A 27,913-nucleotide genomic window follows, 5' to 3' on the forward strand; every position below is an offset into this window, starting at 1 on the left:
TGGATCGTCACAAGTGGGCGATTAGGAAACTATGGAGACCGTCACCAGCAGGATGGCACATACTGTCTAGGGTGGACAGGATCTCAGTCTTTTTTACGGTTGTTTTAATTTATGTGTATGCGTGAGTACTTGCATGTATGCATGTATGTGTACCACATGCATGTCCTGTGGCCTCAGATGCCAGAAGTGAAGTTATAGGAAGCTGTGAACCACCATGTAAGTTCTGGGAAATGAACCAGGTCCTCTGCAGAAACAAGTATTCTTAGCCTCTGACCCATCTGTCCAGTTCCTACCCTCTCCTTCACTTTTAACAAAGAAGCAGGGCATGATAGTGTATACCTTTAATCCCAGCACTTGAGAGACGGAGGCAGATGAATTCATCTTTTTTTTAAAAAATATATTTTATTAATTTATTCATATTACATCTCAATTGTTATCACATCCCTTGCATCCTCCCATTCCTCCCTCCCTCCCTCCCTCTTTCCCCTTACTCCCCTCCCCTATGACTGTGACTAAGGGGGACCTCCTCCCCCTGTATATGCTCATAGGGTATCAAGTCTCTTCTTGGTAGCCTGCTATCCTTCCTGTGAGTGCCACCAGGCCTCCCCATTCAGGGGCCATGGTCAAACATGGAGCACCAGAGTTCGTGTGAAAGTCAGTCTCCACTCTTACTCAACTATGGAGAATGTCCTGTCCATTGGCTAGATCTGGGTAGGGGTTCGAAGTTTACTGCACATATTGTCCTTGGCTGGTGCCATAGTTTGAACAGGACCCCTGCGCCTAGATCTACCCGTCATAATGTTCTACTTGTAGGTTTCTAGGACCCTCTGGGTCTTTGTACTTCCCCATTCTCCCTTGCTTCTCTCACCTAGAGTCCCAATAGGAAGTCTTCCCCTCTGTTCCACTTTCCTGATAAGCGAAGACTTTCATGGGACACGCCCCTTGGGCTAGTGTCCAGATATAAGTGAGTATATACCATTTGAGTCTTTCTGCTTCTGGGTTAACTCACTCATTATGATCATTTCTAGGTTAGTCCATTTGTCCACAAATTTCGGGAATTCCTATGAGTTCAAGGCCAACCTGGTCTCCAATGGGAGTTCCAGGACAGCTAGCTGTTACACAGAGAAACTCTGTCTTGAAAAACAAAAAAAGAAAAGAAAGAAAGAGGGAAGGAAGGAAGGAAGGAAAAGAAAGAAGGGAAAGTTCATAATCATCTCTTTCAAGCTTGTGTGGACCAGGCAAAGCTCAGCCTGTGGCTGCTCAGCCTGGACCCTACCTCTTCTCTGCCTCTGCCCACAGGCCTGTCAATCAATCTTCCTAAGGGTCTCATATGCTCCATTCTGCCAAGCTCATGTTGCTAATGAGTTCTAGGACCCTGGTTTTCACATTTTCTCCTAAACAGTAGTCCCCTCAAAGGAGGGGGAACCCCTGGGCCTAGATCCACCCATCATAATGTTCTACTTGGAGGTTTCTAGGACCCTCTGAGTCCTTCTATTTCCCCATTCTCCCTTGCTTCTCTCACCTAGAGTCCCAATAGGAAGTCTTCCCCTCTGTCCCACTTTCCTGGTAAGTGAAGACTTTCATGGGACATGCCCCTTGGGCTAGTGTCCAGATATAAGTGAGTATACCAACTACCATTATATTTCACAAAAATTAATTCAGAAAATTAAGGCACAAAACCACAAAATGCTACGTGTTGTTCAGTGTAGTACTCCAAAGAACACAGAAACAGCAGAGAGAGCATGGTCCCTGATCCAGCAAGCCAGAGGGATGTGAAGCCTTCAGGGCTGGCAGTCACTAAGCAACTGCCTTGGTATCCGGAGGGAGAGGAAGATGGAGAGTGGCCCTGGGTGCGGGTACTTTAAAGCTGGTTACTTAACCCCTGTGGTGCTGTGAGGTGGACACTCACTCACCCGCTTTACTGAGAAGAAGCTGAGCTCTGGGCGTGGATCGTGTTTGCCCAGAGTTGTTCAGGAGGGGGTCCCTGCCCTCTCACCTGACCTTAACTGCCTCTCTCCGCCTCCTGCCTTGGCCTGTCACACCGTCTTCCCCTTCCCAGGCCTTGGCATGAGTGACAAGGCAGACTAGAGGGTAGGACTGGTGTGAAAGAACCAGGAAGGCTTGGCATAAACAGCGCGTTCATAACTGAACCTCTCGGCAAGCTGCTCCATAAAAGACGACCTTCCAAGCCCCTGGTCGTCACTGGGAGGAAACTCCAGCACTGCTAGCTTCACTTACAACTGCCTGCTGGTGACACGATTAGAATCTTATTATCTGGTAAGTATTAATTTTAACTGCTCACTTGCTCAGCAGTTATAGAATCTAAGGCTCCCTTAGAGGTACCAGTGGAGAAGCATTTCATAGTTTGATTCGGCAGAATGGAGCCCCAATTTCACATGTCATTAACCTAAAAGCGAAGAAAATGAAGCTTAAATGCTTCTCTGTGTTGAATTCACCAGCAAATGTCATGCATCTATTTCTTAGCAATAAAAGTGCCTGGATAGGGCTAGAGAGATGGCTCGGCGACTAAGAGCACTGGCTACTCTTTCAGAGGATCCGGGTTCAATTCCCAGCACCCAGATGGCAGTTTACAACTGTCTGTAACTCCTGTTCCAAGGGATCTGACACCCTCACACAGACATGCAGTCAAAACACCAACGCACACAAAAATAATTATTTTTTTAAGTGCCTGGATAATGCAAACTAATCTGTACCCCTTAGGATTCGCTGAACCCCGAATTCTGCATGTGGTCTATTGCTCCCAGGGACAGTGGCTCCCGCTGCCAAAAGCCCTTGATGAGGCCCTGAGTGGGATGTGCTGCCCCTGAGAGCTGGATGAGGACTCGGTTGAGGTGTGCTGTGTGCAGAGAGCTGGGTGGGACATATTTCTGCAGAGGCCTGGGTATGAAGAGATCGCAGACGCTGCACTTACTCCAGCTTTTTGAAGCGTTCACGGCCTGCAGCCACATACTTGCCACCGGTCTGCAACGCATCCAGTCCAAGCACCGGGTGGCCGCGGGTGGGCGTGTAAAGCCTCCTTACACCGAAGGGCACATCCACCTGCTCGGTCAGTTGCTCCAGCAGAGCCTCGAAATTAGCTACACGGCGCCGCGAGAACACGAATTTGTGGCCCACGTAGAACTGGTCCCCGTTGCGGTACACCAAGATGGTCTTGGCCGGCGTGGTGTCCACCAGTGCATAGGGTCTGCGTGTACCCATGGCCACTGCTTGGTCGCCTCGGGATACACAGAATCATGCACGGGGGACGCCCAGCACACCCGCCGAGAACCCACGGGCTCCCTCGGGCTGCGGGCCACAGGCGGGACTGGGCTTGCTTCGCCAGTGGACCCTGAGCTTGCAGCACACGCTGACGTCCGGGGCGATTGTGACCGGGCTGGAGAGAGGCAACAGAGAGTCAAGCAGGACAGGGGTGACTGACCAGGGACATGAAGGACGCAGAGAGGGTTCAGAATACAGACAGGTGAGGACAGACAAACAGGTTGGGAGCAGCAAAAGCTCAGAGAGGTGAGTGACATAAAACAGAGTCCCCACACATACACACACACACAAGTGAAGATACAGATCTGGGAGAGATGTGAAACACAGAACCAACGCTGGGAGGGTGGGAAAAGAAATTAGACGGGTGAGGGGCCACAAAGAGAAAAAGGAGAGCCTGGTGAGGTGGTGCTTGCCACTAATTCCGGTACTTGGGAGTCAGAGGCAGGGAGATCTCTGTGAGTTCGAGGCCAGCCCAGCCAGGACTACATAGTAAGATGCTGGAGGGAGTAAGGGGAACAGAGAGAGAGGTTGGGGGGGGGGGGGGGAGGGGGAATGGGACAAATATAGTAAGATGCTGGAGGGAGTGAGGGGAACAGGAGGTGGGAGGGATCAGCAAGCAGCAGACAGGTGAAGTGATGGGGCACAGGGAAATGGAGAAAGAGATAAGGCAGTGCTGGGCCAGGAGTACCCATCCTGAGCTCCCAGAATGCTGCTGCCCTCCACTATAGAGGAAGGGCCAGAGCCATCTGACCTCTAGCACTGGGGGTTTGTGCAAACATGTCACCTTCTGAGCCTCAGTTTCCTACCTTCCTCCCACGTTTGCATAGGACTCTAGGCTCAGCACCACACAGAGTATGAAAGGGACTGTCTGCTGTAGCCACTAGTACCCAGCACTCCAAATGTGTGACATTTCAGGATATACAACAGGTGGGGTTGGGGGAGGGGACCCTTGGTAAAGCCATCCCTGTTTGAGTAAAGACAGGCCAATTATCTCTTAAGTGGACAATTAATGTACCTAAGCAAGCTCTCAAAGCCATAGGTTATATATGTATTGCCTGTTGGAAACTGATACTTTCAACTGCCAACATTTTGTAGTGTTTTTCCAAAATGTGCTTCTTCAGGAGGCTATCCCACCATTCATAGCTATGGCCAATTTCTAAGCTACCAACCAAGTTGAAACAGGAGACAAATACCAGTTTGTGGGGTGATCATTTTATTGAACCGCCTGGTGTTTGGAACACTGAAGACAGTGGGTGGATGACACTACCATAGACATGCTGTTTAAACATTTGCCTTGAAGCCCGCTTGAAGATAGAACCTCAACATGGGCTTGTCCCGGAGAGGTCGCAGTAAACAGATGGCACTGGGGAAGCCCTTGAGCCGAAGCCGACTCACACCTCCATCAGGGACAATGGTAAGCCTGGCATGAGTGATGACATCCTGGAGTTCCACGGTCAGGCTGTCCAACAAGTGAGTTTGGTTGGGAGATAGCTGGGGGGGGGAAAAAAGACATATGCAAGGTCTGCTAGGGTGGTTATGTAGGACTCCTCTAGGACTTGGCCTTAAGGGGCTTTAAGAAATGCTATTCAGTAATAATAGGGCCCAACAGAAATCTACTAGTGGGGAAAGGACATCCACATGACAATGACATGCATGCTCAAGTGGCATGGTATTTCTTAGCAAGTAAAAGAGCTAAGCAAGGAATGAGGAGGTAATCTGGTATCCTCGTGGTCACATGGAGCCACCCCACCCATGGTGAACACTTCCCTGATCCAAGACACTGGAGCACATATGAGGGTGTCCCAGGCACCCTTCTATTAAGTTACATGTACTGGAGAAACACATGCCTGTGTGGGTATTCTTAGCGTATTCTTAGCATGATGGGTTTTCCTCTTGCTTTAACAAAATTTGATTACGAGATGTGTAAAAGTCACCAAGTCTACCCACCTCTGTGGAAAACACAGGTGTGTCTCCTTACAGCACATTAACTTTACTGTTAAACTGAGCAAAGACTTACAGGAAAGTGAATTTGAAGAGCTATAATCACAGCTGCTCGAGAGGCAGAGGCAAAGAGGATTACAAGTCTGAGGCTGGCCCATGAAATTCATCAAGACCCTATCTTTAAAAGTTAAAATAAGAGGTCTAGGATTGGAGCTCAGTGATAGGGAGATGTGTAGGGGTGGAGCTCAGCGGTAGGAAGATGCATAGCATGTTCAAGATCCCAGATTTCTCCACAGACTGAGGGTCAGTCCTCAAACTGTAGGCCACGAACCTTGGTGACTGGAAGTAATGGTTTCCACTTATGGGTAGAAAGAGTCCACTGGTGCTTGACCATATCTTCCTCTTCCTGTGTAGTTAGGACACAGCCATCCACTTTGCAGCTGTCAGGACAATTGCCTGTTGGAGAACATAGAGACTAGGGCACTGTTTCTTTCAACATAGCTCAGATTCTAGGATATAGGTAATTCAATCAGCTCAAGCCCCAGATGTGGGCTGGGAAGATAACTCAGTGGTAGAGCACTAGCCTGGTGTGTATGAGGCCCTAGGTTTAAGTCCCAGAACCACAAAACAAAAACAACTAAAATACAAAACAAACCAGAAGTGCAAACTTGTATAACCACTTTGGAAATCAATCTGGGGCTTTCTCAGAAAACTGGGAATAGTACTAACTCAAGACTCAGCTATATTACTCCCAGACATATCCCTGAAAGGTGCTCCACCATACAACAAGGACATTTGCTCAACTATGTTCATAGCAGCCTTATTCGTAATAGCCAGAACCTGGAAACAACCTAGATGTCTCTCAATCAAAGAATGGATAACGAAACTGTGATACATTTCTTTGTACCACTCAGCTATTAAAAACAAGGAAATATTGAAATTTGCAGGCAAAGGATGGAGCTAGAAAATATCCTGAGTGAGGTAACCCAGACCCAGAAAGACACACATGGTATATACTCATAAGTGGATATTCACCACATAATACAGGATAGTCACACTACAATACACAAACCTAAAGAAGACAAATAACAAGACCCACCCTATGGAGGATGCTTAAATCTCATTCAAAAGGAAAAGTAGAATAGACACCAGCAAGTCAAACATTAATTCCTCAGCACTTACCCACTTTGTGCCACCAGAATGTCTCATTAATTCTTATTTTATTTACCTGGTAACAATTACTTTTAATTTTCATAGTGACTTGTTGCAAACTTATCCTGAAGTGTTGATTGACAGCCCAATGGCAGGCTCTTTGGAAACTCAGATTACTTGTTGCTAAAAAACCGTTTTGTTCAAGTCAATAAAAATGGAAAGTGATGGGAAAAAAAAAATAGACACCAGACACAGTTGAAGAGAAGGAACAGGTGTGAGCCTATCATAGAAGTCCTCTGAAAGACTCCACCCAGGGGGATGGAAGCAGATGCTAAGACTCACAGCCAAATTCTGGGGTCAGGGTAGGGGGCTGCAGAGACTGATGCACCAACCAAGGACCAGGCATGGTGCCTAAGAACCTAGACTCCCTGCTCAGATGAAGTTGATAGGCAGCACAGCCTCCTTTTGGGTCCCATAATATGGGGAGCAGGGGCTGTCTCTGACATGGAATGTGTTACCCACTTGTTTCTCACTTCCCCCTGGTGGGGCGGGGGAGGCTTGCCAGGCCACAAAGGAAGAGGATGCAGGCAGCTCAAATAAGACTTGGCAAGCTGGGGATCAGATGATAGGGGAGGAGGGCTCCCCTTCTCTTAGGACTATGGGAGGCAGGAGGGGGAACAAGAGAGGGAGGGTAGGACTGGGAAGAGACAAGGGAGGGGTCTACAATCGGGATGTAAAGTGAATAAATTAAAACTAATAAAATAATTTTTAAAAGAAAAGAAAAAACTGTAGTATAGGAGGAAGGAAAGAGTGGAGTTGGGCTGCCTTGTGGAGTCCAGGAGTACGTGCAGTTCAGATGAATGCGAAGCAGCTAGCCATGTGTTAGTTGGGTGCATTCATACTTTGAAAGTTGGATTACTTAATAAGCATCATAGACTGCAAACTAAATGGCTTGCTTACTGCTACAAAGCACCTCTGAAATCATGATGATGGACCTAGGAACAATGTCATTTTGCAACGTGACAATGAAAAGAAATCCTGGGGCTGGAGAGGTGGCTCAGCAATTAAGAGTGTTTAATGCTGTTCCAGAGGACCTGAGTTCAGTTCCCAGAACATACAACTGCCTTTAGCTTCAGACCCAGGGGATTTAACCCCCATCTAGCCACCATGGTTACCTGCACAGTCACACCTCCTCCACATCAAAATCTAAAAACAAATAGTTAAATTGACGGGGAAATAACAAAGAAAAAGCGGAATAGGTATAATCATAAGCTACACTAGTGAGTGCTGAGCCCAAATCAAACATTCTGTGCCCCAGGATTGCTAAGTGGTCTGTAAGTGAAAAGCATATAGCTTTGAGTCACTCTTCTCTTTGTAACTTCATCGAATCATGCACATGGGTCAGAGGCCCTAGGGCAAGCGGCACATGCTCCAGTGCGTAGTACTCTAAGATGGAGATTCCGAACCCTGGCAAAAGCCGCTCGATGCCTGCATGCCCCATCTGTGGTTCATCTCCTGGGAGGACAGCCTTGCATGTGGGTCATGTGTGAACGCAGAATGCAGGGTGGAACATCAGAGCTGCCGCATCTCTCTGCCATGTGCATGTGTGTGCGTTTACTAAGCTGTGCCCTAGATCCAACTGAATAGAGCTTATTATTATTATGGGTACCAAGGACACTGTCTGCTCCCTCACTCCTGAGTCTCACCACAATGTCCCAAACTGATCCCAAAAGTCTGGCAGCTTAGATTCATGGCATATTTGGAGCACTGGTTACCAGGATTTGCTGCTTGTTGCCTCTGACTAAACTCCCTCATGAAAGCAAACAGAATATACTACACCAGTCATGAAGAGGACTTGAGATGCCATTACAATTCAAGCACACACAGATGAGCAGGCGTGTCACCTGCCCCTGCTTGTCATCTCAGTGATCGTAAGAACAGCAGTGCAGTCTCACATGAGGTCTTTCCTCATGGGGCTAACCTCTGGCCCCATGCAACTACACACACACACACACACACACACACACACACACACACGCACCACAGGCTAAATAAATAAACTACAATCTGCCAAAGGAGAACCACAAACATAAAAAGTTTTGAAAATACTTTATACCCACTGATACACCTGGCCTTCACTGTATTATTGTGCCTTCCTATAATCAATATTAAAGTCATGATTTGAAAGTCATTTTTAAAAAAACCAACCATCTGAAACATAAATATAAACCACAACCATCAGTTACAGAGACAGCTAAACAATTATGAGATGCCCAATCCAATATTTTCATCACCTAACAGGCATTTCCATAGCCTCTTTGACTTTTTTAATATAATGGGCAACATACATATTTCATAAGAAAAACACAGGCTAACCAGGCTACTGTCCAAATTCTCTTTCCTACTAGACCACCTCTGTGCTTTTCTCACAGCTCTTTGCATCTAAGAGGAATCTGCCTCAAAGCAACCTGGAATCTCATGTGGGTCATGGGCCTGTCTCTTTTAAGTCTCTAGCTCACAGCCTGGAAAGTGAGGACAAGCTCTATCCTTGTGCTGAAGCCTTCTTCCTCTCATAGCTTTCTAACAAGATGGCCTTCCCAGCCAACTGGGCTTCCCAAGAGATCCTGGGTGACAGCATTGGAGGGGTCCTCCTCAAAGCTTCATGGCTGAATGGGAAGACCAACACTTCAGCCACCTCCCACAGCACCTATTACCTGTACAGCAAACACACCAGCTTACCTTTAAAATACTTGGTATCAATTTCTATTTGAGTGATGACCCCAGGATGTGCCAGTCGGAACACTGCCCACTCACAACCTGACATCTGGAGAAGGCCATCCTCATCATTCTGGAATTCAAAATAAACAATAAGTCAGAAGCCAAGCTCACTTAGGTCATCTCACCTAGGAAACATGGACCTTAAAAATTATTAAACCGGTGTTTATTCCAGCCCTTCCAAAAAATTTATTCATCTCTTTTGCATCATAAACCTATAGATTCTAAGGGATCAGCAAAATGGCTTAACAGATAGAGATACTTGCTGTCAGACACTGTGGGAGAACGCCAATGCTGAAACCATTAATCAATTAACTAATTAATTAATTAGAGAAAATAATTTATATACTTTTCTTTCTATAGTAAATAAATGGAATACCTAAAATTTTTTTGACTAAAATAGCTGACAAGGCAGGTTTAGTCTTCTAGTAAAATTTAGTGCAATAAAAAAAACATAAAATAATGGAAACACAGTAGGAAATTTGAAAAAATGCAAAGAATAATAACAAAAACTTAGATCATTAACTACACAGGCTTGTTGATTTGGTTTGGTTTGGTTTGGTTTGGTTTGGTCTGGTCTCAGAGACTCTGTATTTTAAGATAAGGTCTCATGTAGCCCAGGATGGCCTAGACCTCCCTATGGCTTCCCTGGGTTCATTTCTGTTGCTACCACATTCTGACATAGAAGATAGGGTGGAGCTAACGATCCCAAGTCATCATCTGTCATCTCAGGACGTCAAAGCAGGAACTCAAGCAGCTGGCCACATCAGTCACAGGCAAGAGCAGAGAGAAATGAGTGCACCCACGCTGCCTGCTTGCTTAGTGCTCAGCTAGCCTCCTCTGCTCTTCTGCGATCCAGGGCCCCAAGCCAGGTACTGGTTCTATCCACGTGATCTACATCCAAATCAATTAACAATCAAAGCAGCCTCCCCGACAGACATGCCCACAGGCCATCCTGGTCTAGATAAGTCCTAGTACTCTCTGCCCAAGTGAGTCTAGTTTGTGTCAAGTTAACAGTTAAAACTAATGCTCACAGTAACCAAGGAAGGCTTTGAATTCCTGATCCTCCTGCCTCCATCTCCCAGTGAGCCATGACACCCTGCTGAAATGGATCCCTAATTAAGTAACTTTTCCTTGATGGAAAGTGAAAGAAATATTTTTAAACACTTTCTATAAAACTCTTAACTACAGTTGTTGCTAGTCTTACTTGTAACACCGGGGGTCTGTCCAGCCTCCTTGCAGTTTCCCAGGCATCTGCCATGGACTTGGGTTTGCCAATGCCTACAGGAAAAAGCTGGGGTTAATGGAGTGACCTTTGATTTCATTTGAATGTGGGAATGGGTTCACTGTCATTAAATTTCACATCCCATAGTCACAAATATCACTACATAAAAATTAATTTCAGTAGAGTTGATATTTCAGTGAATTCATACCTGTGACACTGACTGATTTATAGCAGCTAGTTGGGCCAAAATTAAAAACAGTGATGTGTGTGTGTGTGTGTTTGTGTGGGGGGGGGGGGGTGTGTGTGTTTGAGACAGGGTTTCTCTGTGTAACAAGCTTAACTGTTCTGAATCTTGTTGTGTAGACCAGACTCACTGCAAATTAATAGAGATACGCCTGTGGCTGCCTTCTAAGTGCTGGGATTAAAGGCGTGCACCACCACTGCCCAGCAGGACCACATCACTTGCTGACCCACTCCACAGCCTAAAGGCATCGAGTCACCCTCTTTCTCCAAGAGAGCCGCCCACCCACCCAGGCCACCATTCTGGACATGTTCAATTTGCAATGCTGCCGCCCATACTTGTCCGTGAAGGCTGGCTCCTGGGATTCCCTCTCACCTATAATATTATTTGGATGTCCAGAGTGTGCATTACTGAATCCTACACAGACGCCACCAAAAGCAATGGCCACCAGGTCTACAGGTTCCTTGGCGTCTGATGAAGTCCAGTCCTTCTGTCCAGTACCGTAAACTCGAAGGCGTGCAATGCCACCATCTGAGAAGGAAAGGTGACTGTTTAGAAAAGCGAGCTGATGGTGTGCCATGGATCCTAGGGCCTGTGAGCCTTCCCCCACCTTCCCTTCTGGCTTACAACACAGGAAGCCCACTGCCCGGGGCCCCTGCATTGGGCACTGCCTTGCACCTGAGCAAGCTTCTCAAGTCTTCAACATTACTTGTCATTCCTGGACCTCAAGTGTCATGGTTCCAAAACTACCTTCACTCCCTTCAGCACACATCTGCTGACCATTTCCTCTGCCCCTGCCTGACTCACCAGATGCACGTTATCATGTCTCCCCTGCTGCTTTACTCCATAGCTCAAACGGTAGCCTGGCAATTACTTTTTTTATATATTGTTTTCATTTCTTTAAGTCTCTGCTAATACTGAGGCTGCAGACACAGAGTATAAAATCGTCGGAGGGCAGACAAGTTACAGAGTGCGTCACATCCACGCAGTTCCCAGCACATGGCAGAGCGCCAGCTTCCTTATATAACCACTCCAGTAAAGTCAAAATTCAACCGGAAAACATCCACAATGTGTTTGGGCCCAGGAGAGGTGGCTCAGCAGTTAATGTTATAGCACAGGACAGGAGTTCAGGTCCCAGAATCCACTGAGTGGTTCATACTCACCTGAAACTCCAGCTTCAGAGGATCCAACAGCCTCTCCTGGCCTCCGTGGGAATTTGTGTGTGTGTGTGCGCGCGCGCGCGCGCGCACACGCACGCACACCGCGCACGCGCATGCTTGCGTGCAGACGTATGTATACAAAAAAAAAAAAACGATTTTAATGTTTGAAGTCAGAAGCAAGTGCTCCTGACTCCAACACAGTCTCCCACTGTGCTTTAGGCAGTGCATCTGTGACCAAAGCCGATCCTCGGAAAATCCACTCACTGCTGAGGAACTCAGCCTGACATAAGGAGAACATAGAAGCAAACAGCTGCTCAGATCCCCTCACAGCCCCTGATCCTCACAAATGAGCCTCCTCCTTTATCTAGATGTGGCTTTCTGGGAAGCAGAAGCCAACAGTTTTTACAAAAAAAAAGGTTCATATTATTTAACTAAAGGCTGGATCTCAGCCCCGTGTATTTAAACATTGAAAAAGAGTGGGTGCCAGGCATCATGGCACGCTTCTTTAATCCCAGCACTTGGGAGGCAGAGGTAGGTGGGTCTTTGCATTTGAGGCCAGCCTGGTCTACAAAGTAAGTTCCAGGACAGAGAAAGCCTGTCTCAACACACACACACACACACACACACACACACACACACACACACACACACACACACGAGGAGGAGGAGGGAGGAAGAAAAAGAAGGGAAGGAAAAGGAGAAGAAACTGAGTGTTCTGAAAATATTCTGAGTGGATGCCTTTGTTTTCAATTTATAAAACCATGAAATCTTAGAAGGGCAACAGAGACTGCCCCTCCAGAGGGGATCCAGGAAAGGGGCTCTGCTGCTCCCCAGATACAGTGTTTCACTTCAGAACTAAGATATTTATCTCTCAGATATAAAGCCAGTGCTATTCCTTAAAGGCAAGAGTTTTCTTTACGGAGTTAATATCTAGGCAGACCTTTGAAATGATGAAGGAATCTAATAAATAAATAAATAAATAAAATAAAAAATGCCTCTCTAGCCTCCATGACTCACCAGCAGCATTTTAGTACATTTCTACTCCTGTCCCTTCCAGAACTGTGTCCCAGGTAGAACCATCACGCAGCAGCATGGATTCAGCAAATGGACAGCAAATCCCACAGGCAGTGTCCACCCCTCACCATCAACCAGGGCAGTAGATGATGGCCAACTGAGAAAGCACCAGGTATCCTCCAGATCAAAGCCACCAGGGCAGGGCTTGCCCTGTGAAATGTCTGAGACATTCCTGCAGCTCTTAAGCTTTATTCAAGTTGGATTCAACACATGAAGTTGCTATTTGGCATTCCGAAAATGGATATTTCTTAGAGCTGGCAAAATAGCTCAGTGGGTAAAGGTACTTGCTGCCAAACAAAGGAGGACCTGAGTTCAATCCCTAGAGCCCCATGATGGAGAAAAGTAATTTACGTTTGTTTCTGCCTACCATACACACACACACCAACACATATACACACAGAAAATATAGATCTATACTTTATAAATGGGAAGTTCTGTTTTTCTAGTTGTCTTCATTGTTTCATACAAGCAAGGACCATGTCAGCTGCCTGACAGTACACACTTCCTGATCCTCCACTCTCAGCCTGTATGGGGTAGTAAGCTAGCCATGCACTGACAACTGAGAGGCACCAGCCCTTCCTTCATGACAACCACTGTCTCTCAGTGCTGCCTTACGTGACTTCTTGGTGTACTCAGTCCCTAGATCAAACTGCATGCACCCGGAGTTTGCTGAAATGACAAGTATGGGAAGGCCTCCCTCTCCCAGCTCTGCCCACTTGCCCGTTTCCACAGGTTTCAGAATGAGTGGTATTAACAAATTGATACCAAAAACGCATGCTCAGGTCTTTCCCATGAAGGCATCTTCCTCCACACCCAAAACCACCAGACACATGTGGCATCTACAGAGAGGCAGAACGATCCACAGCCAGCATGTGTGTGAGGATCCCTGCTCCTGCTCCTCAGAGAAGCCTTTGTTCATGGTGGGGGGGGGGGGACATGTAGCAAATGACTTATGTAAGAATGTCCACTAAGGGCTGGAGAGATGGCTCAGAGGTCCTGAGTTCAATTCCCAGCAACCACATGGTGGCTCACAACCATCTATCATGTAATCTGATGCTCACTTCTGTCCTGTAGCTGTACATGCAGGCAGAACATTGTATACATAATAAATAAATACATGTTTTAAAGCCTATTTTGGGACTGGAAAGATGGCTCAGTGGTTAAGAGCTCTGTCTGCTCTTCCAGAGGTCCTGAGTTCCAATTCCCAGCAACCACATGGTGGCTTACAACCATCTATAATGGGATCTGATGCCCTCATCTGGTGTGCAGACACACATGCAGGCAGAACACTGCATATAAAATAAATAACCTTAAAAAAAAAAAAAGAATATCCACTAAAACTTAGTAATATAACCACAATCGTATAGAAGCCAAAACCCTTGTGATCTTTGCAATAAATATAGGAAAGGCATTCGACAAGTTCTGATGCTACTTCTTGATGATGACACTAAGCAAAACAGGAATCCTGGGAACTCTCATGACCTGACAGAGGACCCACAGGGCATTGCAGAAATTGGCACTACCGTTCAGTGCTACCCTAGGAATCCTAGACAGACAATGGTGATGGGTGTGGGTGTGGGGGCAGGGGTATGAAACCCAACTGGAAAGGAAAAGTAAAACTTTATAGTCACAGATGACATGTTCTTGGGCATACAAGATTTTAATTGTTCTAATTAACATTATCGCTCACCATATTTCCTTAGCAAAAGCAATGGGACTTTATACTCTAAAATTACAAACCATTGTTGATGGAAGTTAGAGAAGATTTGAAGTAGAGGGTGAAGATACTATACTCTTGGATTGAGAGCTCAATGATAAGATATTGATCTTACTAAATTGATCCACAGGTCCGAAGTAGTCTCATTCAGAAACTTGGTGTATTTATAGAAGTCTCTAAGCTAAATAGACTATAGCATGTAAAAAGATCAATGCTGGGCCAGCAAGATGGATCAGTGCATGAAGATTGCTACACAAGCCTGGACACCTGAGCTTAATCACCAGAACCCATGAAGAGTAGAAGGGGATAGCAGTGTCACAAAGTACTCCTCTGACCTCCACACATATGTTGTAGCATGTGTGCGCTCCCACGAACACCATGCATATACATGTACACAATAATAGTTTTCTAATTATTTTTTAAGGAGTAATTCTGTAGGTGTCACAATACCTGACCTCAAATCATACTACAGGGCCATAGTAACAAAAACTGTGGCATTGGCACAAAAACAGATTGCAAGGCAGTGGAATAGAAGACCTGGAAGTAAATTCAATTACAACCACTTGATTTTTGACAAAAATTTCAAAAACAATGTCTTTTAAAAAGGCATACATCCTCTTCAATAAATGGAGCTGGAAACACTAGATATCCACAAGCATAAAAATGAGGACAGCAGTAGTGCACATCTTTAACCCCAGAACTCAAAAAGCAAAACCAGCATGGATCGCTATGAGTTCAAGACCAGCCTGATCTACAGAGCTAGTTCCATGACAGCCAGGGCTGTTACACAGAGAAACCCTGTCTTGAGGGAGAGAGAAAGAAATAGAGGGAGAGAGAAATGAAATTATCTCCATATCTCTTCCCTGAACAAAAAAAATCAATTCTAAATGGATCAAACACATCAATATAAGACCTAAAACTATTAAGGGGAAATATTTTACAATATGGATATAGGAATTAATTTCTGAAAAGACCTCCATTAGTACAAGAAATAAACCCTAGAACTGACAGGTGGAATCACATAAAAGTCAAAAGTTTCTGCATAACGAAGGAAACAGTCGTCAGGATGAAGACAGACAACAGACATGGGGGCGGGGCTTGTCAACTATACATCAGATGAGAGATCAATGTCTAGAATATACAAAGAAAAAAATGAAATAAAACCAAGCCATCAAATCAGTAAATGGGACCAAGCTCAGTGGCACACACTTATAATCCCAGCACTCTGGGAGGCTGAGGCAGGCCAATCTCTGTGAGTTCAAAGCCAGGCTGGTCTACAGAGTGAGACCAGGAGAGCCAAGGCTACAGAGAAACCCTGTCTCAAAAAACAAAAGCAAACCAAGTCAGTAAATGGGCTGAATAGACAGCTCTCTGAAGAAACACAACAAATGGCCACTATCTGAAGTGTCCATCCTCCTCCACTATCAGAAGAGTTCAAATTAACACAGCTTGGAGCTTCCATCTTATTACCAGTCAGACTGTCCATCATGAAGAAAACCAATGGTTGCAAAGACACTTTTCCAAAGAAAATATACTAGTGGCGAGTAAACACACAAAAAGGTACCATCATTAGCACCAAAGAAATGCAAATCAAAACAGCAAAGATGTCATTTCACACCCACACCCACCAGGTGACAAGACGCCCAGCACTGGGAGGGAACTGAAGAAGGCAAACACCTCATGCATGGCTGCCATTTTGGAATTGTGGAGAAGTTCTCAAACCCTCAAACACAGACTTACCATGTGATCCAGCAATGTCAGTCTTTGTTACATACTACAGACAGGAACATTCACACCAAAAAAGAAAGAAAGAGGAGAGAGAGAGAGAGAGAGAGAGAGAGAGAGAGAGAGAGAGAGAGAGAGAGAGAGAGAGAGAGAGAGAGAAGAAAAGGTTTAAGCTGTGGTTGGACAGATGACTGGTTAAGAGCACTGGCTGTTCTTCCAGAGGACCTGGATTTGATTCCCAGTGCCCACATAGTGGCTCACAACCATCTGTAACTCCAGTTCCAGAGGATCTGATACCTTTGTCTGTCCTCCTTAGGCAAACAACATATAAGGAGGTGAAATGCTCATATACATAAAATAGTTTAAAAATTCTGTAAGTGAACATCAACAGCATTGTTCATTATATCCAGCAGTTGGAAACAAATGTCCACCAATTAATGAACATGTACATAAATGTGCTCTAGCCATAGCATTTGGCAAAAGAGGGATGAAACACTCATACATGGCACAACCAAGATGGCTCTTGAAAGAGTCGTGCTAAGTAAAGGAAGCAGAGACAAAGATGAGTAAAACATGATTCTGGTCCTTTGAGTCATAAAACAGTCAAATCTCTGAAAACAGCGTATGTTGACGGTTAGGGTTAGGGAGGGTGAAGGGCAGTCACTAGAGAAACAGAAGCCAGAGCCTTATGTATACTAGCCAGGTGTTCTGCCACTGGGCTGCAGATGCATCCTCAAGACACTGCATTTCCTTCAGAGTTAATAAAATGTCCTAACATTAGCTATGTGGCATGTATCTGTGCCTATACTTAACTGTACACATCAAATAGGTGAATCCTATGTTGTTGTGACATGTTGCACTGAAGCTCCCACATAAGAAAAAATAAAGTAGGGACTGGAGAGATAGACTAGTGGTTAAGAGCATTTGCTGCTCTTCCAGAAGACCAGAGTTCAGTTCACAGCACTCACACCGAAGTTCACAACTGCCTATAACTCCAACTCCAAGAGATCTGAACCCTTCAGGCACCTGTGCTCACACATATGAATACATACACAGACACACACAAACACATAAATAAAAATTAAGTTAAAATAGAATCATGTGTATACTGCCTCACCTGTTAGCATACTTTTGAAATAAAAGTTAGTAGGAACCTACAGTAGTAGGGAGAGCTGGCCCCAAAAGCATAGGAGTAAGGAGAGCTTTTCCTGTCCCTTCACTAGCTGTAGTACTCAGGAGGATGGACCCTGGGCCTTGCAGCACAGTGGAATTGGCCCTGGAGGTGTGGGTGCAGCTGAGCCAGCCCTGAAGGCATGAGATCAGGAGAACCAGTGCTGGAGAGCTAGCCCTGACGGTACAGACAAAGGAAAGCCAGCATGCTGACCAATTCAGGTCCCACCCAGGCCCAGATCCAGGACACTGAGTGGGACTACCCCAAAATCTGTATCATCTATGACCAGTTGGGATGCATGAAAGGGCCAGCCCTGCTCATGCAAAGCTGCAGAATCTCCATGACACAGAGCAGCAACAGGATAACTGGGAGGAGCCCCAATGAGCATCCAATATGGTGTCACAGAAGCCAGAGATCTTGAAACAGACCAATGACTCATTGAAATGAACATTTGCAAGTGAAGATGTGTGGGCAGAGGCATATACCATGGGACACACTGTGACATACAGCTTTCATGATGAGATCTTTTCTGCGCTTTTTGTTGTGTGCTTTTTATTTGGGGCTGCGGGGGGGGTGGACTGCAATGGCGAAGAATGGATATGAGAGGATGCAAAGATTAGTAGAACTGGGGTGCGTTATATGAAACTCACAAAGAATAACCCTTTTTTTAATCAAAAAATAAAAAACAAAAGGTCAGTAGGAGACATGCAATTAGCACAGCTCAGTTCCAACAAATGTTAAGTTAATACATTTCCTTTTTTTGTTTTCCAGACAAGGTTTCTCTGTAGCCCTATATTTCCTGGAACTCCCCCTGTAGACCAGGTTGGTCTCAAACTCAGGGTTCCACCTCCCTCTACCTCCCAGGTGCACCACCACAGCCTAGCTAAATTGACACATTCTCATTAGCCACCTACTGATGAGTATAGTATTCATTCTTAAAGCACAAGACAAATCACAACCCTAAAATGCACCAAGCTCAAATTGCCAGGGAAAGGTGCCTTATTTTCTATGTCATGCAAACATGTAAGATGAAAAGTCCACACACCTATCCAAAGTCCCTGTCACACGTACCTGGGAAGATGTTGAGTCTGATGTGAGTCCACCGCTGCGGGGAATTGACAAAAAAATAGTTGTGGCTGGAGTCAGGGTCCCCTGGCTTAAGCTCTGACATGGGAACCAGGTAGTCCCAGGAGTCCGAGTCCAGCTAGTAATAAACACAGAAGGGTCAGCAATGGCTCCTGAAAGCAGCACACTCTTATCCTACGCAAGCATTAAGTAAGGAGAATGTGATAGCTGCTGAGTGACACAATGTAACAATAAACTCCTTGTTAGGGATTTTTTTTCCCAACACTGATAACAATTAGGTGGTGCCGAGGGCTCGTTAATGGTCAAGATTTCAAACACCTTCTTCTTGATTCTTAGAAGAAACCAGAGTTGGAAATATGGGCATTCGGCTAAAACCCTTTGAGGCTGAGGAGATAGTTGGCTGAAAGCCGGCTTCTCAGAAAGCTGGCGCATTCTCTGTTCCCCATCTGGCGCAGATCAACACATTTGTAGTAGCACAAATCACTAGGCAAACATAACACAACACAAAGGTGCCAAGCATAAGCCCCATTGTCTATGTTATTAAGTTCATCAGACACAAAAGTTGCTTCATCAAGTCACTGAGGGCGGTAGATGTGGAGGGCTTCATTGTGGAAGCCAGCAGCCATGTGCAGCCACACGCGCTGTCCACTGACCCTTCAAGGCTGTGGACAGCCAGGCCTTTACTGTGTCGATACAAGAGATACAGGATGCCGGATGATGCATCCTGGGCAATTGCCTCACACATCCAGGCCTGCTGTCTATTTGCAGTCCTGGCACACAGAACCAGTGCCTTACCTCACTAATGACTCCAAACTCCTCAGGCGTTGCTGCAGCTCCCGTCTTGACTCCTCTGGGTGGGATGTTTGGCATTTTATCTGAAGTCAAAAACAACCACGCAGGATCAGGGTTGAAAAGCAAAGAGAACAAACTCTCAAGAGGTGTGTGGCAGTTTCCATCTATCCAGCAGTCCCTATGACATCCTTGCTTTAGTCCCAGAATCCCAGAGCTGAGCATGCCAACCGGAGTTCCTCACTGTGTAATTTGCTTATTTCAGAGGACAGTGGGATACATTGGAACCACGTTTGCTCATCATTTTAAGTTAGGCAAAATTCCACGGGTAGATCACTTTTCGAGTCCAGAATATGGTGAAGTTAATTCCAGAAGCTCTGCCTTTCCCAGTGCCTGTCTCAGACTGAGAATTTGCCAGCAAAGAAGCACCGGCATCCATAAACAGTCAAAGCAGTTCACACTCATCTGTCATGTGTCACTCGCCATCTCTTGCATATATCTTTCAGACCATCATAAACTTCCCAGGAGCCTAGCTATCTGAGAATAGGAAGGCCACCTCACCAATGCAGTATCTGGTGTGGTACTGTTCACGCAGCCTTTTTTGGTATCAAGGTGTTCAGTGACACAAACTTATACTTATAATGTGTGCACTCATACAACCGTGTGTTGACTAATTTAAATGTCAACAGATGATGCAAATAAATTGTGAAACCTCAATCATTCACAATATCCAGTGTTCCCAGAGGAAGAAAGAGGCCCTGCCTAATAGCCCCTCCCCAAAGTTCTGCACTGTGCACATCCCCTAGATAGCTGGAAGTGGGGTGGATGGTATCCCAGAGCGACACTACGAAGACCCTGGGTAGCTGGAATTGGCCTGGAGCTTCTGGCCTGTAGTTAACTTAGTTCTGGTTCCACCCATCTGACCCCCTGAGCCACATCCCACTGCTCCCATCTTCCCCAGCAACCAGCTCAGCAAATGTCGCCACACAAATCTCTGCAGACCCAACCACTGTGGGGATGATAGCCGCTATATTGGGCCAGCAAACACCATTAAGCTGAACATCAGAAACCTCAGGACAGCCCATCAAAACCCTAGTTCTAATGCTCTATTACAGTCCAGTGACCTTAGAGCATTGGCACATTTGCTTCTTACAGAAAGATTAGCATCAGGCTAAGTCAGAGGAGCCTCCCGTCCCACATTCCTCTCTGAGGACAATGGCTCCCACATACCTTCACTCAAGTTTGCTGCTTGAATTGATATGCGTGGAGCATAGTTCCCTGAGAAGTAAGAAATGTCCACGTCGATACCACGGATAATGCCCTGTATCCCCAGCTGGATGATACACCAGTCATGACCTATACAAAAGGACCACACAAACACCCATGAAGGACAAGAGCACCCATGAAGTCTTGTGGAGGGTGGGGTGAGGAGAGAACCCATGAGGTCCCACAGAAGAGACAAGAACACTCATGAGGGCCCATGGGGATGCCAAGAGTAGCCATAAATACCATAGGGGATATGGAGAGCACCCCTGAGATCCCTCTGGGGAATGACGGCATCTGTGAAGCACCATCTACCACAGAAGCACATGTTCAGGGTAATTTGCATAACATAGCCACCAAGGACCACCATGACCCAGGAGGTCCTCAATTCTAATCAAACAAGAAAATGTACAGGCCATGGATTCAGAAGCCAACTCAGTTTCCCAGCCTATCCTTTCCCATGTTGTGCTGGCCAAACCATAGGATCTCTCTCAGAGGATCCAACTCGAAGCCAGAGAAGACATTAGCTTCTGAAAGCTTCAGTGCAGCCACTGTAGTGTAGAAGTCTGTCATCCTACCTCTTCTATAAACTTACTCTCTACTATTTCACCAGTCCCTGGAGCCTCCACTCCAAGCCCATGCCCCGGTATGTCTACATACCTACCAAGCCTTCAAGACACTGACCTGACAGCAAAGCCCGCTGCCACTACTCCAGAGCCTCACAATAGACCAGGTCCAAACTCATTAGTTTTACCTCTAAGTAATCCAAGAACTACCTTGAGCTCCTGATCTTCCTGCCTCCTCCCCTGGGGCTCAGACTATAGGCATGCCCCACCACAGCTGGTTTAGATGATACTAAGGATCAAGCCCAGAGCTTCCTGAATGCTAAGATGTGGTGGTTTGAGTGGGAAGTGTCTCCCATAGGCTCAGGCATTTGAACACTTGGTTCTCGATTGGTGGTGATATCTGGGGAGCCTTAAAAGGCAGGATCTTGCTAGAAGAATATGTCACTGGAAGAGGGCTGTGAGGGCTTGAAGCTTCTTCCAGTTCACTCTCTGCTTTGTGCATGCTGCTAATGATGTGTTCTCTCAGCAGCCTCCTGCTCGTGTATGCATTGCCTCTTGCCATAGTGCCTCCCCACCCATGATGGACTCTAACCCTCTGAAACTGTAAACTCAAATAAACTCTTTTTCCTATAAGTTCCGTTGGTCGTATTATGACAGCAATTGAAAACTAACTAATGCACCAGGCAAGCTCTCTACCAACTGAAACTCGTCCCCAGCCCAAGTGGCACCAAACTTCACCCTGTGGAATGAGCAGTCACCCACTCCTTACCTGGGATCCGTTTCCGCCTGGTCTCCCATCCATCCATCCATTTCCCAAACTCAGTATACTCATGTTCCTTAAAACTTGGGCTGTTGCTCTAAAAAGATGAACAGGGAGTCTTTAGCATTCATGAAGAGTGTGGGTTGCCAGCCTCTGTCAGGTTATGTCTCAAAGAAACAGAGGAAGCAAACAAGGACTCACTGGGAGTATCTGCCCTACTTTCCTGCCCAGCTCTACCACCAGACCAGAGGGTGACTCCGTATTTGTATCATCTGAGAACAGAACTCTTCTTGTCTCTGAGCCTCATGGTTCACAGAATGAACCACCATCAGCAACAGGGAAGACCACATGCAGGCCCCATGAATGCTGCCGCTCCACTGTGTGCAGTTGGGCAGTGAGCAAAATGGAGCAGGCCAGTCCCACTTCCAAAGCAATGAAAGAGACCATGCAGCAAGTTACCAGGCCAGGTTATAGGAGAAGCCACTAGAAGCTTGGGGTCAGGGTAGACACTGGTGACTTTGTGTCATAGGTGCTTTGCCACCTTTATGGGAAAGTGAGAAATCCTGGTGGCAACAATGCCAGCTCAGGCACTTAAAATGAACCATTGAGCAATAGGCTTCATTCTGGAGAGTGGATGACGACACAGCCTTAATGGAGTACAATGACATTAAAATGATGCAAGAACCGTGGTACAACCTCTCACGGAGTATTCCACAAGCCAATGAAGCAGGCTCACCCCTGTATACCCCCAGTTTCTGTTCCCATCAAAGGCAGATGATATCAGTGCTATCTGCCAACAAAGGTCGCTGTGGGCACTGAGACATGCCAGTGTCTACTAGAGTTGAAACTTAGAGCTGGCAATATTGTTAATTTTATTACAGGTTGGTCATCCATCTAATCACCTAAAATCTTCCAAAGTCCTCCCACTGCAGGGCCACAGGAGGAAAAAGAACTGGGCAGAAAGGGTGACAGTTGCATAGCTGAATCGAGATCCTAGGTCTTTGGTGTCAGAATCACACACACAAGAGATTACATAGCAAACAGCTTGGAGGCTGGCAGAGTCACTCTGCCAAGGAGCGGTGAGGAGTGGGCTGCAACTACAGAGTAAAAGAAGCCCTGGCTTTATCACCCGTCTCTTTCCCTCCCTCCCTTAAAAAGGAAAAAAAACCTCACCAAGCATGAGGTGCATGCCTATAATCCCAGCACGCAGGAGACAGAGGCAAAAGGATTGCCACAAGTTTGGATCTAACCTGAGCTACATAAAATCAATTCCAGGCCTAGACTACAAGGGAGATTTTTCTGATTAAAAAAAGAAAAAATAAGGGAAAAATGTAAATTCATGCCTCGTGTTTTAAATGTGACTAGATATGCACATGCATGTTGGTATAAGGCTCACAGATACACTATAATGTAAAATACAAGAAGTAAGGCCCCATTCTCAGCCTCCTACCCAAATCTACCCCTTGGGCTTCTTAATGTGGCATGTGCCCTTCAGACTCTTTGAGGTCCCACCACATGCGTGACGTCTGCATGAAGCCCTGCTCACTCTCAAGGACTCTCATGGAGTGGATGTCTGGAAGAGCCACGCTCTCCTTATCCAACTCTCTGGTGGCTTCATCTCATTCTCATTTTATTTTCAGTGTCTCCTGAGTAAAGAGTAACTTGATATACAGACAGCGCCTCCAGAGATAAGTGAGACAACTTGCTCGGAGCGCAGCCAGGTCCTGCTCTGACAGAGCAACAATCTCTAGGGCCTTCTGACCAAGGCCAAGGGACAATGCAGTCACACTTGCTGACCAGGAACCCTGGGTTTCCCTCCCCCTTGTGCCTACATGCGTGATGATACAGTAGGACTCTCAGAACTGTTGCTTTTCTGTATCTACATTGGTGGCTGCCTCTGTGTGTGAGAGACAAAGAAAGAAGAGAGAGAGAGAATGTGTGTATACAATGCTTACATGTATAAAGACCAGAGATGGCCACCCATGTCTTCTTTAATCACTTCCCACCTATCTTTGGACACAGGACCTCTCGATGGACCTAGAGCTCATCAGCTAAACTAGCCAGGCCAGGCAACAAGCCCCAAGGACCCTCCTGTCTCCACTTTCCCAGTGCTGGGCTTATAGGCGCATGCACCGCTGTGCCTGGTTTCTTTGCACCATGCTAGGAATCCAAACTCAGTGCCTTATAGTGACACAGCAAGTACCCTATCCACTGAGCCATTTTCCCAGCTCTATTTGTACACATTTCAATTTTTATTTTTAATTATTAATGGAGTGTGCATGTGTGTGTGTGTGTGTGAGAGAGAGAGAGAGAGAGAGAGAGAGAGAGAGAGAGAGAGAAAGGAGAGAAAGTATTCCATAGCATGCATATGGAGTCAGAAAATTGCTTTCAGAAGTCAGTTCTCTGGCTCTACAGTGGGTCACAGAGATTGAACTCTAGTCCTTAGGCCTGAGAAGCAAGCATCTCCTCAGTCCCACTGGCCCACTTTTTAACCAAGAACACTCTACCCATGTTATCAGGCAGATGTTCTCAAGATTCAAGATGTGTCCATTCTCTTTCCAGCCCAGGGTATAGGGTCCACATTAGTCCAACGGCATACTCAGCGAGGTTTTTCTCCTTTGGAACCCTGACCCTCCCTCCCTCCTTCCCCTCTCTCCACCAGTCCCTGTGTGTTCCCTGGGAGCTGGTGCTGATTTGGGTGTGTTTCCAATAGTCTGATCCCTCCTCCTGCCCAGTAGACAACAGATGCCTCCATCCCAGACAGGCCAGCAGGCTTCGGTGTACACGCTGCAGAGCTTCGGCTGAGCTCATCATTCACCATACAGGATGCCTATAGCCATACCTTAATGAGGTTTTCTGCCGGAGCAAAAAAGTCATCCGTTGCAAACAAAACCTGGACAGAGAGAAGAAAGAAATAAAGAGGAAATTACCATAAATTGAAAAGCCCTTCTTTCTTTCATCCCCTAGTGAAACATCAGGGAATGCAGTAAAAAAAAGAATGTGTGGACTTGCCTAGGGGATGAGGCAGTGAAGATCCTCCTGCAACGCTTTCTAAGCATTTGGGTCTCAAGGCCTCCTCCTCCAGAATCATTTCTCCCCACTCTTTGATTCTAAATTCCTTTTACAGTCTACATGGGAATGCTAATGTCTCGCCCTTGGGATGCAAATAAACCAGCTTCCTTCTCTCGGGCTCATGGCTGTTAAAGATATGCAGCTCCTCCAGAACTGTGTACAACAAGCATGTCTTGATCATATTCACCCTCCCTCCCCCAAACCTCAGAGATCCACACCCCCTCTTCCCTACCCACCAAACCTGTATGTCCTCTTTTAGCCTTGAGGTTCTTGCATAAAGAAATCTATGTGGGGGAGGGGGATCTGGGAAGATGGCTCGGTGGTTAAGAGCACTTGCTGTGCAAACACAAGGACCTGAGTTCGGATCCCCAGCACATTAAAAAAGCCAGCTCTGGAAACAGGAGACAGGAGGATCACTGGGGTACCTGGCCATCAGCCAGCATAAAAAAAAAAAAAAATAGCAAGTTCCAGGTTCAGAAAGAGACCTGTCTCGATGGGAAATGAGGTAGAGAGGATAGAGGAAGAGATTTGATTTCTTCCTACGGCTTCTGTGCACACATGTGGGCACACACATGTTGCACACATGTTCATACATACATACAACACACAGAACGAAGGAAGGAAGGAAAGAAGAGGAGGGAAGGAGAGAGGAAGGGGGGAAGGAGGGAGGCAGGCAGGCAGGCTCACTGGCTCACACCTCAGCTTTGGAGGTCACCGTTCTCCCTCCAACTGGCTCCAGAAAGATGGCACTGGAACACGCTTTCCTGGTGATGTGCCCTCTAAAGGAGCACACTTCTGAGTGAGATCAAGCACTACTAAATTGCACACCAGTGAAACAAGCCCAACCAGTTTCCCCCTGAGTAAAGCACACAAGTTGGCTGCTGGGTGAAAATGAAGCAGGTAGCTGGACACCCGCATTTGTCTTTCTCTGTTTCCTGACTGTAGGTGCAATGGGATCAGCCTCCTTTCGCTCCTGCCGCCCTCACTACACTGTTGCGGTGGACTCTATCCCCTGAGCTCCTCCCCGACATAACGGACAGACCCTCCCTCCCTTTCACTGCTTCTTGTCAGGTATTTTATCACAGCAATCAGAAAAGTAACGAATCCAAAAATACCAGTACCTAGAAGTAAGGCTGTTGCTATGACAACCGTGACCATGTGACACCTTTAGACCTTGTTTAGGGTAGGAAGGTGGAAAGTTTGGAAACTGTTTCATTCTAAAAAATAAAAGCACCACAGAGGAATAGTGAACCTTGCACAAGTGCAAGCAAACATCTTTAAAAAAAAAAAGTAGGAGATGGGAAAAATGACTCAGGGGATAAGAGTTCTCGCAAAGAAGCATAAGGACTGAGTTCAAATCCTCAGTAATGTAAAAATCTGGGTGTGGCCCATGTGGGCCTGCAACCTAATTCTGAGGGAGAAGAGACAGATTTTGGTGGCTCACTGGCTGCCAGAATATCTGAAAAAATGGCAATCTCTAGGTTGAGTGAGAGAGTTCATCTCAAAGAACTAAGGTAGAGCGTGACAGAACACCTGGTATCATCCTCTGGCCTCTGTATACATGTATATTTAACACACATGCATTATGAACATAAACATGCCTGCATTTTGTACACATGTGCACATACCTGCACGCATATATATGTACATACATGTGCATATACACCCATGAACACATGCACATCACACATATAAGCGCTTCTACTCTAGCTCATAATTGCCAGGGATTCCGTTCATATCTTCAGAGCTCTGGCAGTGTTGGGCCTCCTCAGCAAACAGACTCTTGTATACTTCAAGTCAAGGTAGCCCAAGTGGGCCCCTCAGTGTTTGAACCTAACATCAACTTCCTGCCCTTGAGAGCCATACTTACCTTCCCTCCCACACACTCAGAGGCCATGTCAATCAGCTGGGTGAAGTCCAGAAATCTGGTCAGTTTTCCTTCCTTTGGAGTATCAGCCATGCCTCCTAAAAGCAAGAAGGGCAAGCCCAGTCAGAAAGGGGCTGCAAAGGTGAGGAGGCCTCAGAAACCACACCTGGAGGCCCTCAGAAGTGGGGTAGTGATGGGTTGGACTGTTTGTCACCTTGGTGAGACTTAAGCAACCAAAACAGACAGGAGGTGAGAGACAGGTAAGACTAAACCACCACTTAACATGTGATTGTAATCACAGTCCCACAGAGGTTGTGTCTTAATTACTGCCAAAGTCACCATTCTATTGCTGTGAAGACGCACTATGACCAAGGTAACTCCTGCAAAAGAAAACATTTGATTAGGGCTTGCTTACAAGTTTCAGAGGTTCGGTTCATCGTCATCATGAAGGGGAGCATGGTGGCATACAGGCAGACATGGTACGAGAGAGAGATGGGGGGGCAGGAAGAGTTCTATCCAGGTCCACAGGGAGCAGGAAGAGAAAGGCAATGAGCCTGGCTTAGGCTTTTGAAACCTCAAAGCCCACCCCAGAGACACACTTTAACAAAGCCACACCTACTCCAAAAAGACCACACCTCCTAATCCTTCTCAAGCAGTGCCACTCACTCCCTGATGGCTTAGCGTTCAAATCTAAGAGTTTATGGGGGCCATTCTTATTCAAACACCACAATTACCTGAAAGAGAAACATTAGTTTAAAAGAACAATATGGAGGCTGGAGAGATGGCTCAGTGGTTAAGAGCACTGGCTGCTCTTCCAGAGGAATGGGGTTCAATTCCCAGCACCCACATGACAGCTCACAACTGTCTGTAACTCCAGTTGCAAGGGATCTGATGCCCTCACATCTATGCACATAAACAGAATAAAATTAAATAAATTAATTTTTAAAAAGAACAATGTGCTTTTAGTTGTCTTTGAGTGCATTTTAATGACACCCCAGAGCAACCAGGCAACAGACACAAGAGGCAAGCCAACTGTTGGAGCCCTCCAAA

At 46.2% G+C, this 27,913-nt stretch overlaps 2 protein-coding genes across 2 annotated transcripts in view; both read right to left on the minus strand.

The window, feature by feature from the left end:
• The window catches only part of Dcdc2c (doublecortin domain containing 2C), a 79,151-nt gene extending 75,932 nt beyond the window's left edge, over positions 1-3,219 (minus strand). Inside the window, exon 1 of the mRNA XM_051153581.1 lies at positions 2,933-3,219. Coding sequence (XP_051009538.1) covers positions 2,933-3,219 — 287 coding nt within the window. The remainder of the gene's footprint in view (positions 1-2,932) is intronic.
• Positions 3,220-4,486: 1,267 nt separating this feature from the next.
• On the minus strand, positions 4,487-26,956 carry Allc (allantoicase). Its single transcript, XM_051160155.1, has 11 exons — positions 26,867-26,956; positions 24,767-24,817; positions 21,934-22,021; positions 20,566-20,691; positions 19,342-19,421; positions 18,532-18,664; positions 10,989-11,144; positions 10,355-10,428; positions 9,112-9,220; positions 5,552-5,676; positions 4,487-4,770 (listed from the first exon to the last, which is right to left on the minus strand). Exons 1-11 carry the CDS (start codon positions 26,954-26,956, stop codon positions 4,561-4,563), a joined length of 1,242 nt encoding a protein of 413 aa, XP_051016112.1. The 3' UTR covers positions 4,487-4,560.
• Between the last annotated feature and the right edge of the window lie 957 nt (positions 26,957-27,913).

The sequence above is a fragment of the Acomys russatus genome, chromosome 1 (assembly GCF_903995435.1).
Source record: "Acomys russatus chromosome 1, mAcoRus1.1, whole genome shotgun sequence".
Taxonomy (NCBI): Eukaryota; Metazoa; Chordata; class Mammalia; order Rodentia; family Muridae; genus Acomys; species Acomys russatus.

What these genes read in the sequence shown, in the direction of transcription:
- Allc (XM_051160155.1), bottom strand. Translation starts at nt 26,956, where the DNA reads ATGGCTGATACTCCAAAGGAAGGAAAACTGACCAGATTTCTGGACTTC. An exon ending in CAGACTCAACATCTTCCCAG is followed by an intron (nt 11,145 to 18,531) that starts GTACGTGTGACA and finishes TTTCCTTCTCAG; the next exon opens with ATGGTGGCATTGCACGCCTT. An exon ending in ACATCCAAATAATATTATAG is followed by an intron (nt 10,429 to 10,988) that starts GTGAGAGGGAAT and finishes TTTTTCCTGTAG; the next exon opens with GCATTGGCAAACCCAAGTCC.